This window comes from Perca fluviatilis, chromosome 9 (genome assembly GCF_010015445.1).
Source record: "Perca fluviatilis chromosome 9, GENO_Pfluv_1.0, whole genome shotgun sequence".
NCBI classification, from domain to species: domain Eukaryota; kingdom Metazoa; phylum Chordata; class Actinopteri; order Perciformes; family Percidae; genus Perca; species Perca fluviatilis.
This window is the reverse complement of record NC_053120.1, coordinates 12,368,321-12,385,663: the sequence shown is the minus strand read 5'-3', so window position 1 is coordinate 12,385,663 and position 17,343 is coordinate 12,368,321. Positions and strand designations below refer to the sequence as shown.

At 39.4% G+C, this 17,343-nt stretch overlaps 1 protein-coding gene across 4 annotated transcripts in view; it reads left to right on the top strand.

The window, feature by feature from the left end:
- The window catches only part of kank4 (KN motif and ankyrin repeat domains 4), a 79,668-nt gene extending 62,529 nt beyond the window's left edge, over positions 1-17,139 (top strand). For all 4 annotated transcript variants that reach the window (XM_039811537.1, XM_039811536.1, XM_039811539.1 and 1 more), the window contains exons 4-10: positions 2,984-3,077; positions 6,184-6,453; positions 8,016-8,100; positions 8,468-8,687; positions 9,252-9,394; positions 9,969-10,169; positions 12,841-17,139. In XM_039811537.1, the coding sequence (XP_039667471.1) occupies positions 2,984-3,077; positions 6,184-6,453; positions 8,016-8,100; positions 8,468-8,687; positions 9,252-9,394; positions 9,969-10,169; positions 12,841-12,960 (1,133 nt within the window). In that variant the 3' untranslated portion in view covers positions 12,961-17,139. The remainder of the gene's footprint in view (positions 1-2,983; positions 3,078-6,183; positions 6,454-8,015; positions 8,101-8,467; positions 8,688-9,251; positions 9,395-9,968; positions 10,170-12,840) is intronic.
- Positions 17,140-17,343: the final 204 nt, after the last annotated feature.

Genomic DNA, 17,343 nt, shown 5'->3' with positions numbered 1-17,343 from the left:
CGGTGACTAGACCAGTTTGACTCTGCAGTATAAGTCAGGGGTTAGGGTTAGTCACAAACAAATCACTTAAAAGCATTTAATTTCCCTATAATAGCTGTTACTCTTCTGGGTACTTAATTCTCCAATACTTTGCCAGTAATGTAATGACTCTGAGTGATATGGAATACATGATTTAGTGTCACATCTACCCGCTAATACTCTCCCAATTGTTTTCAGTGGACTACCTGAAATGAAAATTGAATTTTTTATATTTCTGTCAATCTACTCTTCTGTATCATCCTCTTCTGAAGCTTCTCTTATCTCTAAATCAGTTGTTTGCACAACCTGTTTCTCTGTAGTTTATCATCTACAATACATGTATAAGATTCTTGCTGTCTGGAGTTTGTACCTTCATGGTTGAAAGCACTTAATTGGAAGTCGCTTTGGATAAAAGCTTCAGCTAAATGACATGTAATGTAATGTAATAAGATATACAATTACAAGCCCTCTTTTATATGTATACCTGCTTTGCATTACAGTAACATTAGTGTAACAAAGGTAAGGTAAAGTAATATCATTAATCTGGAAAAAACTGCAAACCACATCATAATATGCTTTTGGCCATCCATGGTGGTAGCACAATACAGACTTATTAGATACTGTAACTATTGGCTGTCATATCCGAGGGTGGGTAAACTGAAATTACTTTTAATTACCTCCATCAAGTAGACAGACAGACAGACAGACAGACAAACAGACACTCGCACAGAAAGTGCACACATTTGCGAAGAAGCACTTACAGTACACAGTCAAATGGACACTCAGGCACACACCCTCACACACATCAAACAAACGATGCCTTTCTTCCCTCCCTTGATGTCTCACTGTTCTGTTTCTGGCCCAGGAGCTGAAGTACAGAATCACTCTGCTATCACACACATATTTTATGTTTAGAGTTCATTTTAACTTCAGAGTTGGGAGTACAGTATACAAGAGTGGTTTTAAGTGATTTGTGTGGGCGTGCATGTCTCGAGATATATATATATATATATATATATATATACTACTCTCTTAAGATTGTCACCGCTTCTTTGTGGTTGCTTTCTACATCTTGGACATCCGAGATTCCTAGCCTGACTTCTTTAAATTACATCAGTGTTTTACTTCTACAAAGATTGGAAACAGAAACCACTACTGTTGCGTTGAGAACTCTAACTCATCCCAGTCAGCAGAGACTTGAGTTGAGCTTTAGAGATTTGTATGGATGAGTGAAATATCTCAGTGTCTTTGACATAGTGAGGGAAGGTTAAAATTACACCGATCTTTTATTCATTTGAAGATGGTAAGAGGATGAATTAAAATGCCAAATATGTATTAAAACTCCCCCTCTCCCTGCTGCTATGTCCTGAGAGATACTGGATCTAAAAGCATTCTTCTTCTTAGATAGTGGCCGCTGGGATCTTTTCAGCTGGCGGTTTCTGACTCAAAGTCACATCCTCATGTCATTGCATAAAACATTACAGAGCCTTTGCAGCCATACCGCGCTTAGAGCCAAGAGGAGTCAGCAAAGAAGCCCATGCAGCATCGATTAAAGCCCAGTTACATACATAAGTGACAATGTCAAAGTTGTATGTTGTCATTACGGCCTATAATCTTGACCTGTGTATATCACGCCGGAAATACTTTAGGAGATCCTGAACATTTAAATAACTGCAAAAGTCAGTCGATATGTTGAAGTTGATTTCAAGTTCTTAAGTTCTTCAGACTTAATTGCCAGCGTCTCACTTGTGTAACCCTTAAAAACCTAATGAGCTCACTTTAAAAGTTACATTAATACATTAATGAAAAGTTATTTTTCCTGAATGTGTGGTACTGTTTACTCACATTGGTTTAATTGTTGTCTTTGTATGGAGCATAAAGGTGGGGCCCTCGCATCCCCTTTCTCTGCCAACACAGGGATTCCACACTATTGGATGAGCTATATTTTTCTTGTAATTGCATCCAGAAGTTCCTTAGCCTCAAAATGTTACACATACATTCACACACTTCTTGTTTCAGTGTGTACTTATGTGTGTCAGGCAGAAATACTGTATACACTTGCACAAAGACATACAGCCAACATGTGCAAACCATTATTGTCTGTGGTCTCATGAGCTAGCAGTACCAGTTTGATGTATTGCTTTTACTCCGCCTTTAGACCTATAACTTACTTTAGTAAGTAAGCTCAGTTACTCAGTTGATTTGATTGTTTTTGCTGGATGCACATGTTGGAGAAAAATAGACTGCTACTTCAGAAATCTTTCTTCTATGTTCAAAAGTATCTCAATAATTTATTTTGATTTAAGGAAATGTTATATGAATTGACAGAAAATGAATTAACAGTGGCTTCACATTTGAAGGCAGGTAGACATTTTCAAGAGGCTTTTCAATTACAGAGCTTCTCATACTGTTATACAGATGACATGACAAAGAAGTCAAAATCTCTTGTACATTTTCAATTGGGTTTACAATATATCAGGTAACTGCAAAACCATATATATTTTACATAATTTTCATACTCATCAAAACACTCAGTGACCCCTGGGGGCCCTTTCTCTACTAATTCATTCACTTTTTTTCTTAAATGTGTTTCTCATTGTACTCATGTGCTCAAGAACAGCAAGTATAGTTAAAGTGAAATCATGCATTTATGACTAATGAACTCAGTTTTATACTGCAGTTGCGTAAACTCAGTCATACCTTAACAAAAGGGGCGGCAGATCTTATATGCTCATATGAGCCACTGACAAACAACCTACTGCATTTTGTGTTTCGGTATGAGAATGTGTTAGGAGTGATACAGAATATGAATTGTCTAGCATCATGCATACACACACACAAACTCAAATTCCACAAAGGCTTTATGAATTTTTTTCTTTTTCATTACTCTTTCTCCCTCTTTCTCTCTCTCTCTCTCTCTCTCTCTCTCTCTCTCTCTCTCTCTCTCTGTCCTCCTCTTCACCAGGTCTCAAATCTATTATGAAGAAAAATGGTGTTGCTGACAAGCAGGGGAACAAGGGAGCCAAGAAAAACCTCAAGTTTGTTGGGGTGAATGGAGGGTAAAATCTTCTTTTTAATCAGCGTCCAATCTCTATGTGATTAATATCTTTGTGTGGGCTGCAGTGTGTTTTTTGTGTCTTTCTATTTGTGTCTCCATAAATGTTTTCTACCGGATAATTAACCCTCAGGAATCCTTTGTTTAATGTTTTCATTAAGTGCAGAATAATTTAATGTTATTTTCTATTTTATCCTGATTTAAGTTGAGAAATTCTTCAAAAACAGGGATCACATATCTTCAATTTTCACAGTATTCTGGTTTAATGTGTTACAATCCGCAAAGTGGCTTCAGTTGAATTAGTCAGTTAACCAGGAAATGTCTCCAGTGAATCATTAGAGGTAAAGCATGTCAAATTATACCTGGATTTGGTCCCGCACCAGTTTGGATTTTCAAGCAGCATTGTTGTCCGTCCTAATCTATCCTATCACCTGTCTCAAGAAAATTTGTACAAATAAGTTGCAAGCCTATTTGTTTGAGTTTGAACACAGCGACTGTGAACTGAAGTCCAGCAGTGTCTCACACATCGGTGCCATGTCATTTCTCCAACGCTCCATTGTTCCGACCTCTCAATAACCCGAAAAATTCCCTTTGGTCCTACAGCCCACTATTACGAATCCCACTATGGCCACGCCCAGACCCGCCCTTCAATAGCATTTATTTGCCAGGCGTCCATGCTTACGCAAGGTAACGTAACCCCATTTGTACAGGTCCTATCCCCTGACCAATCGGCTATAGTGGGTGGCCATAGTGGGTTTCATAATTTCGCCACCAAAGGGACGTCGGACTAGTGTGCTGTAGGACCAAAGGGAATTTTTGGGGTTATTGAGAGGTCGGAACAATGGAGCGTCAGAGAAATGGGTAGTCCCCTCTCACATCTGCTTCATGCTGTTAGTCGTCAAGGCTCACTTGTAGACACACTGCCCTGAATTTGACCTCACTGCTGCTACTGGGAAGTTGTGTGTGTAAATTTTTTTTTTTGTTTTTGTTTGTTTGTTGTGGGTTTTTGTTTGTTTGTTTTTGTTTGTGTGTTTTTTTGGGTGGTATTGTTTATAGCTCCTTTCATGCACTCCCATGCTATGCATTTACTTGATTTTTTTTTTTTTTTTTTTTTTTTTTTTTTTTTTTTTTTTTTTTTTTTTTTTTTTTAATTTTTAATTACAGATAATAATGGTTGGGAGAACAAAGTTGTGTCTCAAAGCAGGAAAATTATTCTTTCTGGTTGCTGTGATTTTAGTTAGCTGTCTTGTGTTTCAGTTATAATGTGAAGCACCTCTATACACACAAACACACGCCTGGATGCTTACCCTAATCTTAACCATAACTGCTAGATGTGTAATCCTAACCCTTAGCCGAAACGTTGTAGGAAAACCGAAGCAAGTCAAAAAAATCGGTTGTCGGGACCAGATTTTGTCCCCAGATGGGAAGTGAGTCCCCACAATGTGACTGTGCAGACAGACCTTTGTCCTCACAATGTTCATAAATGTGAACACAGACACGTTTGTATTGAAATATACAAACATACACACATTCATAGTAATTATCTCACATGGCACTTGACAGCGATCCACTTCTCTGTCAACCCAGCAGCAGCCCAGATTTTTTTAATGTGTGCTCAGACTCATTGTGTGTGAGATTCCAAAGATGGCAAAGCAATTTAATGATTTGCAAGACTAACCAAATATGTATTAATATCACCATGAAAACATCTAATGATATGTTTGTTTCTCCTTATCTCCATACAATATTTCTGTTATTCCCGATCACTTGTTTTCGAAGTCGTGTCTACAATGTGTTGTGGTATTACCTCCTGCATACCAAGGAAATGGCTGCCATTAGGAGATTTGTTATATTCCTGCGTTCCTGTTTTTACATTCCTGAAGTTCACTGTATTATGACCTGCTCACCTTCGCTTTGCTTTGTCAGAGCTATGGTGAAGTCTATTCCTTCCTCCCTGTTTTAGAAAAATCTGCAAACATAACCTAACAGCCATTCTCCAGAAGAAATAATGAATTATTATTTGTGGTATTTTAAGGATCTTCTCCTTATATAACTCTTAATAAGTTATATAAGATGGTCCACATCTAGTTAGTCTCTTCTGAGTTGTTGAACTCTGTTCTGGACAATACATATCTCTCCATTTCTCTGTTACATATGCTATTTATATTGAAACAAACATAATGTAATGTCAGACAACAACATTTTCTCTAACTATCTTTAGTCTTCTGCCCACACCAGGAAGTGGGCTGCTGTTTGCATTTCTTCTCTTTGGATGGTCTAACCTATCTTTGCTCTCCCTTGAGCTCCTCTGGAATCCAGGGAATGCTGTGGCCCCTGAACGCCTCTTGTGGTGTGCTGTTTCTGTGTTCTGTGTGCATGTGTGTGTGTCTACAAATAAGCCGGAATCAGTGCCATTCAATATAAGACTTATCTGATCATTGGCCTCACTGAGGTTCCTTCATGATACACCCCAATGATCTCACACACACACACATGCACGCACACGCGCGTGCACGCCTCGCACGCACACACACACAACCTCCACAGCTCTAAATATATCAGCCTTTCATCCCTGAACAAGGTTGGGTTTGATCCAGGGTTGCATCTGTGAGTGTGCAAACATACCTATGGATTTCCATGTATATGTTTAACTGTGTGAAGGATGTTTTGGATATGTGGGCCAAGGTTGTACTAGACAAGCATCTTTTTCAGGCCACATTGAGGTCCAGAGGGTAATGGCCTGTTAGTATTTACCTAGTCTTGGCCTGTGTTGACTTAACTGCTTTCATATTACGTATTACCTGCTGAGGTGTTTCAGTGATGTAGCTGTTTCTGTATATGTCTCATTTCTGTACACACATTACTTTTTGTGGTGAAACATCAGTTAAATGTTCTGAAGCCCATGGCAGACCAGATGTCCTTCCTGCATAATTTAAAGATGAATATGGGTTTAGCTAGAAAGTTATTTTCTCACTTTTTAGACCACCTATAGGCATTCAACACAGGCTTAAGAATGCAAAAGCTTTATTATAGCCAGTATAATGTGGATGATTTTGGTGTCTATGCTTTGGAAATTGTGCACATGTCCACTTGTTTGTGTCCACCTCCAGCTATGAGTCGACATCCAGCGAGGAGTGCAGTGGAGATGAGAAGTCGAAGGTGGAGATGGAAGAGGAAGACAGCTCAGAACCAGAGGTAGAGAAGGAAAATGAGACAGAGCCTCAGCCAGCAGAGAAACCTGAGGAGGGAGCGGATACCCAGCAGAAGGATGCAGAGAAGGGTGCTGAGGAAGGAGGTGCTGTGGCTGCAGAGAAGGAGGGTGAAAGAGGCCTGCTGGATCCAGAAGGCAGCCATGAGCTCCTGGAAGAACAGGCTGAAGGGTGAGACAAACTGGACAGCTTCATTTATGGTTGTGTGTCATGGGTTCCACCGTAGCTACGGAGTCTATGCACACAAGCATGGGTACATTACAGGGTATCTAATGAACTGTGATTGGTCAGCTTGGACTGGTAGATGTTGATCCTGAAAAATAGCAAGTTTTAAAAAAAAAGGGTTAGACATCTTTTTTTTTCAGTAAGACAAAGCAAAGCAATCTGAAATGCAAACCTTCTGCTCACTGTGATCCATGCTTTCTATCACAGTGAATAAAGGAACATAAACACGTCAACCGCACAGGATAGTCTCATATTTAGTAATGAAACAATGTAGCTCATATAAAGTGAATGAAATAATGTAAACACAGTCAATGCAAGGAATATAAAGCAATTACAACAGCCATTAAGATGACAGTGAATGCTTTGTTTTGTGTCCAGCTACAGCCTACATACTTTGAGAGAGGTGCTGATTGATGCTTCATATGCAGTGGGCCTCACTCACACACACACACACACACACACACACACACACACACACACACACACACACACACACACACACATCCAATTAAAACACACCCATACCTACTTACATATTTATACAACCCTGCTTACCTCTTAATATCTTGCCGAATCACTACCACACTCACACACTATAAGCCTCTGTTTTATACACGTACACACCAAATGCACACCCGTTTCCACATACGTAAGCTTCGCACAAGCACACACAACTTGCTCCTACACCCTTCAGCGTAAGCTGCTCACGCTCTAATCGAGGTCTCAGACAGACACACCGACACACTTCATTCCCCAAAGTGCCAGGCGTCTGGTACAAAAAGCAAATAACCAGCAGTGTTGTCCTCCCTGTCACTGACATACTGACGTATCTGTCTCAGGTATGCAGACAGGGTTAGGGGCCCCAAGGCCAGGCAGTAAATGGGGCCACTGGGAGAAGGAAGGACTTATATTAACTCATCACTCAGCACCTGTCTGATCATTCCTATGTGGTTGTTGTGTGCTTGTATACATGTATGTGTGTTATGGCTGGAGTACAGTAACACTATGAGAGTGTGATCCACTCGGGCTTTGTAAGGCTTGAGATGTACAGTATGACTGTGCATGATAGACGGACAGCATGTTTTATTATTATTAGTAATATATATCATTATTGGGCAGTGAATCATTGAAAACTGTTACGATTGAGGTTTGAATGTGCCATCTATCCGTCAGACTGTTGACTGATGTGTGTATAAGCTGCAGAGGCCCGCAAGGCATCTTTTATCTTTTGTTTTCATCCCAGATAGAATTTACACAAGAACCAAAGTAGCTGTCTCTGGGCCATATGTTATGCAGACTTGATGATATTTCCACAATGAACATGAAAAAGCAATAAAGAAAACAATGGAAAGAACAGATGTGGAGTGTGCCGGATTAATTTTTTTCACTTTTTAGTTACTCCTGTTCTGCTTGAAAGTTCTTGACTTAAAAAAATATTTTTCAAAATGATCTAGTATCTGTCAAAAAAAAGCCAGGTCCTTACTGTGTCATCTGGTCTTTGTTTCCAGGGAGAAAGTTAACCAGGGGTTTATAGATGCCTGCCTCTATGTAAAAGACCGCATGGAAGAGGTTTCATCCCCAGATAAAGAAATGGTAATGATTTATTTTGGCTGTTGTTTTAATTCATTAAAGTTGTGGAAAATGATTCAATGTACTTCATCAAATCTGATTTGACTGCAAAGTTATTGTTCATGGTTATCGGATGTTTATTCAGTTTCTAAAATGCTGATTAAAAAAAATAAAATTGTTCACTTAAAATGCTTTAGATACTTTTGGATGTTCTATTAGAGCTCTTTGACTTCACTGAGTACAATAATGTGGCTTGCAGTGGCATTCCTCAGGCTGAAAATGCAAGCTGCTCAACAGCCCAAACAATAAAAATGATGTTCAGGGAACATAAAAAATGCTGCCACAGGAAGCTTTTTCATTTATATCTTTTCTGTCTTTCTTCTCTCCCCAGCGTCAGGTTTTAGTGGTGCTCTACCAGGAGTGGTTCAAGATCTCCAGTCAGAAAGACTCGCAGGCCGATACCGTTAGATTATACCTGCGACAAGTGGGCTTGACCACACCCACTCTCCTGCCATACGTAGTTAACTTGACAGACGGCAATGGGAATATGGCCCTACACTACAGTGTGTCGCATTCAAACTTCCCTGTGGTTAAACTGCTGCTGGATACTGGTGAGATACAAGCACACACAGCTGAATGAACAACAGAAGAGCATGAGTAGAGAATTTGAACTGAAGATGGCTAGATAAGGCAGTTAAACCTAGAGATGTTCCGATACCGATACCAGTATCGGTATCGGCGCCGATACTGCCTAAAACGCTGGTATCGGTATCGGGAAGTACTGGAGTTTATGCACCGATCCGATACCATGTAATAAAGCCCTAAAGAAAATCTACATTAAAGTAGTTTATTTATGTTCTTTTCCGTTATAACTGACTGTCAAACTGGAGAATAAAAGAAAGTTCTACGGCATTCATTGTTTGTGTTTGTTCATGTTTCACAAAGAGTTTAACCTGATAGAAATAATATCACATCCATACAGGGATACAGCTGTTAAAACATAATAAAATATATGACACACTGGTATCGGATCGGTACTCGGTATCGGCCGATACACAAGTTCAGGTATCGGAATCGGTATCGGGAAGCAAAAAAGTGGTATCGGGCCATCTCTAGTTAAACCCTGCATAAAATGCTCTCTTTGACCGAGTTAAACATTGTGTTTGTGTGTTCAGGTCTTTGTGAGACAGACAATGTGAACAAGGCAGGCTACACTCCAGTGATGCTCGCTGCACTGACAGCTGCAGAGACCTCTGATGACCTGGAGGTGGCACAACAACTGTTAAAGCTGGGTGACGTCAATGCGTGCTCCAGACAGGTAATATACATGCCTGCACTAACTCATCGGGTCACCTAAATTTACTGAATATCAAATGATTTGCTGAGTTGCATGATATGTTTTTGTTGTATTGTAGTTGTATTTCAGGCACAGTAAGTCTGTGAATGTATTACATCCTCTGGGGAAATCGGGACATATTAGGAATGTTTTACAAGTGGGTCACTCTGCAGTAATACATCATAACTTCAGCTATTTCTTCTCGACAGCAAGGCCATCTACAGTGCAAACCAAACAAAATTTGGGAGAGAATAGCTCGGAAAGCATACTGAAGTATCAGGAACCTTAAAATGTACTGTTTGCACTTTGATTAGCAAAGTGTAAGAAATTAATCTTCATGCAGAACTTTGTAAAAATGAACATCTGTAAGACTTTGGTGCAGTTTTAACCTGTATTTAGACATATAGTCCAGATACAAAACACACATTTAAATTTTCACTTGTTCAATTTTCTTTCTCTTCTCTTTCCTCTATTTCCTCCCTCATCCCCAACCCTGCATCTATTTATCCTCCCCTCTTTTAATTCTAATTCTCTGTATCTCTCACTCTTTCTCTAGGCGGGCCAGACGGCACTCATGCTTGCGGTGTGCCACGGCCGTGTTGCCATGGTGAAGTTGCTCCTGAGCTGCGGTACGGATGTAAATGCACAGGACCGTGAGGGCTCCACAGCCCTGATGTGTGCCAGCGAACATGGACACACAAACATTGTTCGTATGCTGCTGGAGACAGGTTGCTGTGACACCAGCCTCACAGATAAGGTATTCTGTTAAACTGCAAAGTTGAACACTGTCTACTGGACTTAATTGTTTCACCGCTCTTCCAAGATGTTTTTTTAAGGTATCAAAAGGTGAAATGCCATCTGAACGTGTCTCTGCTGGTCTATACTGTAAAACCTCTTTACAATCCTGTTCAGACTGTCCATGCTCTCTCTCCAGGATGTGTACATTTTTTGTCCTGTTTCTTTTTTTTTCCTCTTGTAACTGGAGATAAATCAAGGCATTTATTTCTTAGGCACTTCACTGCATAAACAGTGTGGCTCATGATTTCCATTTTAAATCAAAAATTGATCGAAATGAGCTTTCAATTTTGACTATGGAAATCAGAGGAAGTATTGGCGATTCCCCCAGTATTTTGTCTTTCACCCCACCCCTCTCTACTTACGCACGTCCACTTACCGGCTGGTAGCGTGCAGCCAAAGACACATGGTAATGTTAGCTTACCGGTAGCCTGCAACTTGACTTTTCCAGACACCATGGCCACTGCCGTAGTTGGAGATGAGATCCTTCTGCTTTCCCTAAAGTCACAGGTGTGCCATCAATGAACAATAAACTAATGGTGCTTTCATTTGCACCTGTCACCAGGATGGAATCGAATTGTGACATTAAAATCAAAAGTCAAATCGAATGGTGGGTTTGGAGACACCACTAGGCTCAGCTGATGTTTAAGTACAGTCCAATGGGTGAACCATGCCTTAGTGTGTTGCCAGGTTTAAAACATCACAATTTTGTATAACACAATGCAGCTTAACACCATATATGCTCACTTAAAGACCTATGTTTATACACTATATATACAAAACACAAAAGAAAAAGACGGTGGTGCTCTCTGTAGGCAAAAACTTGGCTGTAATATGGGTCCACCTCTAACTCCCTGAGTAGCATGTATTTGTATGTAGACCAAGTGGCAACAAAGACAATGATCCTTACTGATGGGAAGGCTCAAGGCAGATGCCTCAGACCTCCTGTTTTTGCTGCCTTTCTCTTCATTTGGACCATTGTGACTCTTTTTATATAAGGTTTAATTCTTTACTGAGATGCCAGGGTTCACTGCTTCATTTTAACACTTAGTTATCTGCAGCTTTTACGACACGAATAGTCGCAGGGCTTGCTACCTGGCTCACACATACAGTAGAATATGTCACTAGATATTAGTCTGAGTTAGGTGCCCAGAAAGGGTATAGAGCATACAGTAGCTTGTGCCTGGCCCACACATAGAAGATTGATTGTTCAACATGGTACATTATTGATTTCTCTAGATTGTTGGGTCTCCTCTGCAGCCAGGAGGTACCCAGTCCAAAGAATAGCCATATCCCGACTGGTGCCTTGCAAACAATCCTGTTAACACTGTTGCAACACTACTGCTCATGTAGCATTTCATAAGCCCCACCTCTACACCTGCATCCAACTGTGGGCTTTGATTCTAGTTCCCAAAAGGATGCAAGTATTGTCACTCCTTATTCAATGTCACTATAACATTATAGCATTTCACTTCTTGCTGCCCAGTCCTTCAGGATGGGGACTTCAGAGGACACCTCATGTGTTCTCAACAATGAAGAGTCTTCAGGACAACAGTTAGGTGGATTGTTTGACCTAGATTTGACTGTGCCACATGGACAACTGAGATTATTCTATACAGATGTATGCTGCAATCATCCTATAACTCCATGTGCCTCTGGTAGATTATTTGCTGTGTGACTCCATGACTTCACATGAGAACAAACTATATTTAGTGCTAGTGGGGACAGACGTCTAAAAACTAAGAAAGAAATAAGAAAATAAGCAGCTCTGGCAAGCAATTTGAAATGATATGCAAGTAATTCAAGCAGTTAATTTAACAGGTTTGTGAAATTTACACAACATATAATACACAGCATTTACAGTCATCTGTGTTCCCATGAGACATGAGGTCTTTCTCAATATGCAGCCTTGTCTGTTTTAATTTGCTGCAATGTCTAATGTGAAGCCTTTGATTAGAAGAACAAATAGGAAACACCAGAGTGAGAATGATGTAGGAAGTTACAAACATCATTATAGAACACAGTTCAGTCAGGGGTCTTTATGCTTTTATAGACCAAAATCTGTTGAATGTGCACCTTTTTCTGATTTTCATGTCTTTTTTTGCTTTTAGATGCAGCATGTATTGCTGTTGGAGAAAATATTTAGAATGTTCTTATAATTTATAAGAACTTTAAATTGTAGATGTTTATGTCTTGCATGCATTCGGACATTTCCACTTTTTCCCCTTTATTATATCCTACAAACCCTCCCCAAGCTTATTATATACCCTTGCCTATTACACAGGCAATTTCTGTATGATGCAAAGAAGCTTATCAGTGGATATGATTATAATCTTTCCATCAGTGTGTAATTTGGGAAGAAAATGATTAGATCAGATTTACAGAAACGTGACAAATCATAATATGGCACTTTTCAGAAGGGAAAAATGCAAAAACATTTCCATATACTGAAGCCAGCTCTTCCAATGATGTTTACAGCTTAGTAGTACTGCCTGCATCAGGGCAGGTGCAGCATGTACTATGATGTCAAGTTACTAGAAAGAGCAACACTGCCTCTGTCAGGATAAGAAGAGTCACTGCAATGATCTTTGATGTGAAACTGGGACTGGGATTTTCTCTCTGTTTTTCCCCAGAATGGACAGACAGCACTGTCTGCGGCAGAGGGAGCCTCCCACCAAGAAATAGTTGACCTTCTGAAGGCCCACGCTAAAACCCGGGCCTCTGAGGCCGAATCTACCACAGACCTCCTCTGAGCCAGACTGACCTTGTTTACCTCTCCAAATCACTCCACTTCGCCGACCCCCAACCCTTTAATTTCCAAGACCCTCTGCCCACCAACAAAGAGGGAAAAGGTTGAATTAAAGTAATGGTGACACCAAACAAGACTCTGTATGACCAGTGGGGAAAAAGAGGAAAAGCTCTGTTTACGTGGAACTACATATAAACCTCTGAGACTGGAGTGTCCAGTAACTTCCACATCTCTGCCAACATGCCCCGTGGGTGTTGGATATGCTGCATTAACCACTCAGTGGACAGACAACAAAGGGCCAGTCAAATTGATGATAGCACGTTGCCATAGTGACAAGTGTAACTGACAGGATATTACGTAGGGCACAGGGTGGGAATATAAAGAGGGACCCGGGATGGACAGACTGGCAAGTGGACGAAGAGATACTCTGACGAACTGCTGCTTCTTGTCATCAACTAGCTCTTCAAGCAAAATACTAAGCACATGATCTACCTTTCAAATATACAATATATATGACATTATTTCTATTTTTTTCTTCATGGCATTGACACCATTCTTTTCATATTTGGACATAAGCCATTATTGAGAACATAGTATATGTAGAATGTTATTATAACAGATTATAATCGTAAAACAAACTGTATTTTCTACTGCACTTTTTTTATTGTGTTTGTGTACAGTAAATATTCCTCTCTAATATCGGTGTCCACAAGAAGCTATATATCTCCAAAAGTGTGAATTATGAAAATAGAATAGAACTTCTGTATTAAAATTCCCATCATGCAGTGGATATTTGACAATATTTAATGTATTGTTTTGCCATAGTAATGATGTTTTTCCACATACGGGACATGGGTGATCATCATATGTGAATTATTGAAAACAAATGGTTTCGTTGGAGATAAAATGTTTCTGTTGGACACAAAAGAATAGATTTTTATAACCCCAATATAACCAGATTAAAGAAAGATGAAAGTATTCTAATAAGAAGATTGTACTGTTCAGAAGGTGCTGCATGCCAATACACAGTTACTTCCCCTACTGGCTGTCTTATAGTACTAAACAACAGTATGTTGTAATACTGTCTGTTCTCATTATCAACGTCTCTCTCTTTCTCTGTCCCTCAGTTCAAATATATTGTATGTCTTGTTCGCCTGCTCGTTTCAAATCAAATCCTGTATGCAACTGCTACAAAATGCACAATGAATGTCAGGCTGGCTGTGATACATTCCAAAAAAATAATGTAGCAAGTCTAACTATACTGGCATGGATAATGGGACTATCAGAGACATACTGTAGGATGTCAGTGGATATTGCAGACATAGGAATTAGTTGGAATATGTTTTACAGTGTGCGACTAAAGACAAGTCTGCCTGTCTTCAAGTTACTAACACTGGTCTCATTTTGTTCCTGCCTCAAGGCATTCATATTTTCAAAATGGTAAAGATACCAAAAGCAATGTGTTGTTTATGAATGCCAGTCCTAAAAGAAGCAATATTAATGAAAAACTACCTTTTCAATCAGAAAATAAGTAGGGGGAGTGGCTTGGCCTTAATCAGATGACCATCCTACATTTTAGAGATAAGATGTGTTCCAGGGAATGTGGTGTTTTTCTTCCATTTTCCACAAACACCCATATTCCTAAAGTATCTGAAAACAGCAGTACTGGTCCGATAAAATGTTTACAACTTAACAGCTCCCCTTCAGTGACCCCTGCAATAAAACCCTAAATGTCCAGCAGGTCAAGAAGTTACCAGTTTCCAGAAAGCGATCAATCATTTTACCTGTAAACAGGCATCTGGAGGAGTGATTTCATCTTTCTGAAAAGGGACATACAGTAACCATACTTCATTATATTTTTAAAGATTACATTTAAATAGAATCTTTCAAGGGGTACTCCAGCAATTTAGTATTGCACCTTAAAAAAGTTGGGGATCCCACAATGGTTAAAATGAAAGCTCAGAGGCCGAGATATCCTTACTTTTAGTCACCAGTTTAAAGGCCTAGTCCACTGGTGCACCGGTATTTTTGAAAACAGGGTGTTTACTGTCCACATACTGTTTAAAAATAAAAAATAAAAAATCTGTCCAAATTTAGTCGCTGTCAAAAGCATGCCAAACCAACAGGTGGTGATATAACCCTAACCCTAAAGCCATGCTGGCCAATCAGAAGCCTAAAAAAAAGCTATTACCGGAAGGCTGCAATGACACATTGATCGCTCCGTAGCACATCCTCATGCCTTCAGAATATAGTGGAAGAGTAACTTTACATTTATATGTAAACATGTAAAAAGTCATGTTAGCATGTTAGGTTGGAACCAGCACTATTTTGGCCACATCCGCCATTGCTCACAAAGCCCAGGCACACTCTGGTATTACAAGCCCAAAACTCAGTTTGCCCTGTCTACACTTCAACACTGAAAACTGGGTTTCTTAAAACCTGGAAGGAGTTTTCCAAAAGTGACCTAAAATGCAGTTTGCGTGTGGATGAAAGGACAAAACTTTGGAAAAGATACATTTAAAAAAATACCTGTGTATGTGTGGACTAGGCCTAAATCATGCTCCAAAAACACTAGATACTCAAATTGCCATCATGCAACCATACCTCCAGTTCTTTACACAGGCTTTCTGTTATAAACATTTAGTCTCCAAGACAAGATAACCCTGATGCTGGTGTCTGGGTTACTTTTGTCTGACTTTAGAAAGCTTCTCCGGAGAAGACATTGGACAACTGTTTTCTGTTTAACTGGGTTTGCTGGGATTACTGAAGGTGGAATTCAAAAGGGGAATACCACTCATTTTAACAACTGCCATAATATCTGTGGTATATGATGATCAAGTCTTCATTTACAGCCAGAAAACTTTCCCTTTCTACAGAGGCGAGATTGTGGTCTGAGACTTGGTGGTCCGAGACTTGGATCACAATGAACTCTGGAGAGTCTTCAGTATCTGTTTTTACTGACAAATCAAACATCTTAGTTATATTTGTTTGCTTCCGTCATAATGCATTTTGTATATTGCCATGCCTACAGTACTGTATGTAGTGCTGTCTAACTTTCTTTCGGAGCTGTAGTGTGATCTGACCAATGATGCTGCACTAGTGCTCTCTCATTCCCAGACACTTTATCAATATGGGTGCTAATATGGGATTATATAGATTGACATAAAGATAGACCTCTTATATAAAGTTTCTTGATTACATAGTAGTATACACAATGGCTACATTTACTCAGAAACAACAGGACATTTTCAACAGTGGCTTAGTAATGAGATCATTTGTTGAGGCACAAAGAACAGATTTTTCAACAATGAAGCTGCATTTACACAGGATCAGAAATAATTTATTTTAACTCAGTGCAGCACATCTGATCATTATTGCTTGTCTGTATATTAAGGGATGGAAAATGGAGTCTGTGTAGCTTCCCATGTGTCAGACAGCTAAAGAATGATCCGATCTGTGCTGTGTAAAATATCTGGTGTATCTGGTCTTCCGTGCCTGTGTATTAAATCTTAAAGTAAATCACATCCATATGTTTAATCCAGTGTGACCCAGATGTAATGTGGTTTCATTACTGGCTCAACACCAAAGAACTGAAAGATCTGTTTCACATGGGGTTAAATATATAGTTTTATCTGTTCCTGTAAATTTACCAAAATACATGTGCATACAATATTGTGAAAAATATATAACAAGTATAGTCTGAAAGTTTGCTCTAAAAGTTATATAAGTATTTATTCCAAATGCTATATTTTTACCATATATAGTATACTTATGTATGCATGGACAAATATTCCAGTGATTCTGTTGGAGGGGAATTTGAATGATTGGAAATGATGCTGAGTGTTCCCTGATGATGTGACTATTCACCTTATCTTTGACTGGTTGGGTACAGTATAGTACATGTGTGATGTTGACAAGGTTGTAGATTGAGTTATGTGCCCTTTATTCCTACCTTTGACATTTGTGGGGGAAAATGTGAAGAAGATTCAACACTGGCTAAAGCTATGCGGGCAACGTCTCCCTTGTTTGGATACCCATCTGAAAATTGAAGTCTATGTACAGAGCAGAGTCAAATGTAAAAACATGTACTGTACCACTCTGTAATATTCCTTGTACAATGGGCTTATATGTTGCAAACCAGAGAACTACTTCTAAATAAATATATATGAAGATTTAAAACGTATAAACTGTTGCTCTTGATCATTTCCAAACGAAAACAGCAGCTACTGCAAAGCTAAGATGATGTCTGTGTTTCTTAACATTTTAGAACACTTAGGATATACAACACACTTTAAGTCAATGGTTTACAGTAGTGAGTATGTAGTTGTATTTTACAGTATATGGACAAACGACACTCATCTGTCCTTTAAGATAATCTAATATAGCT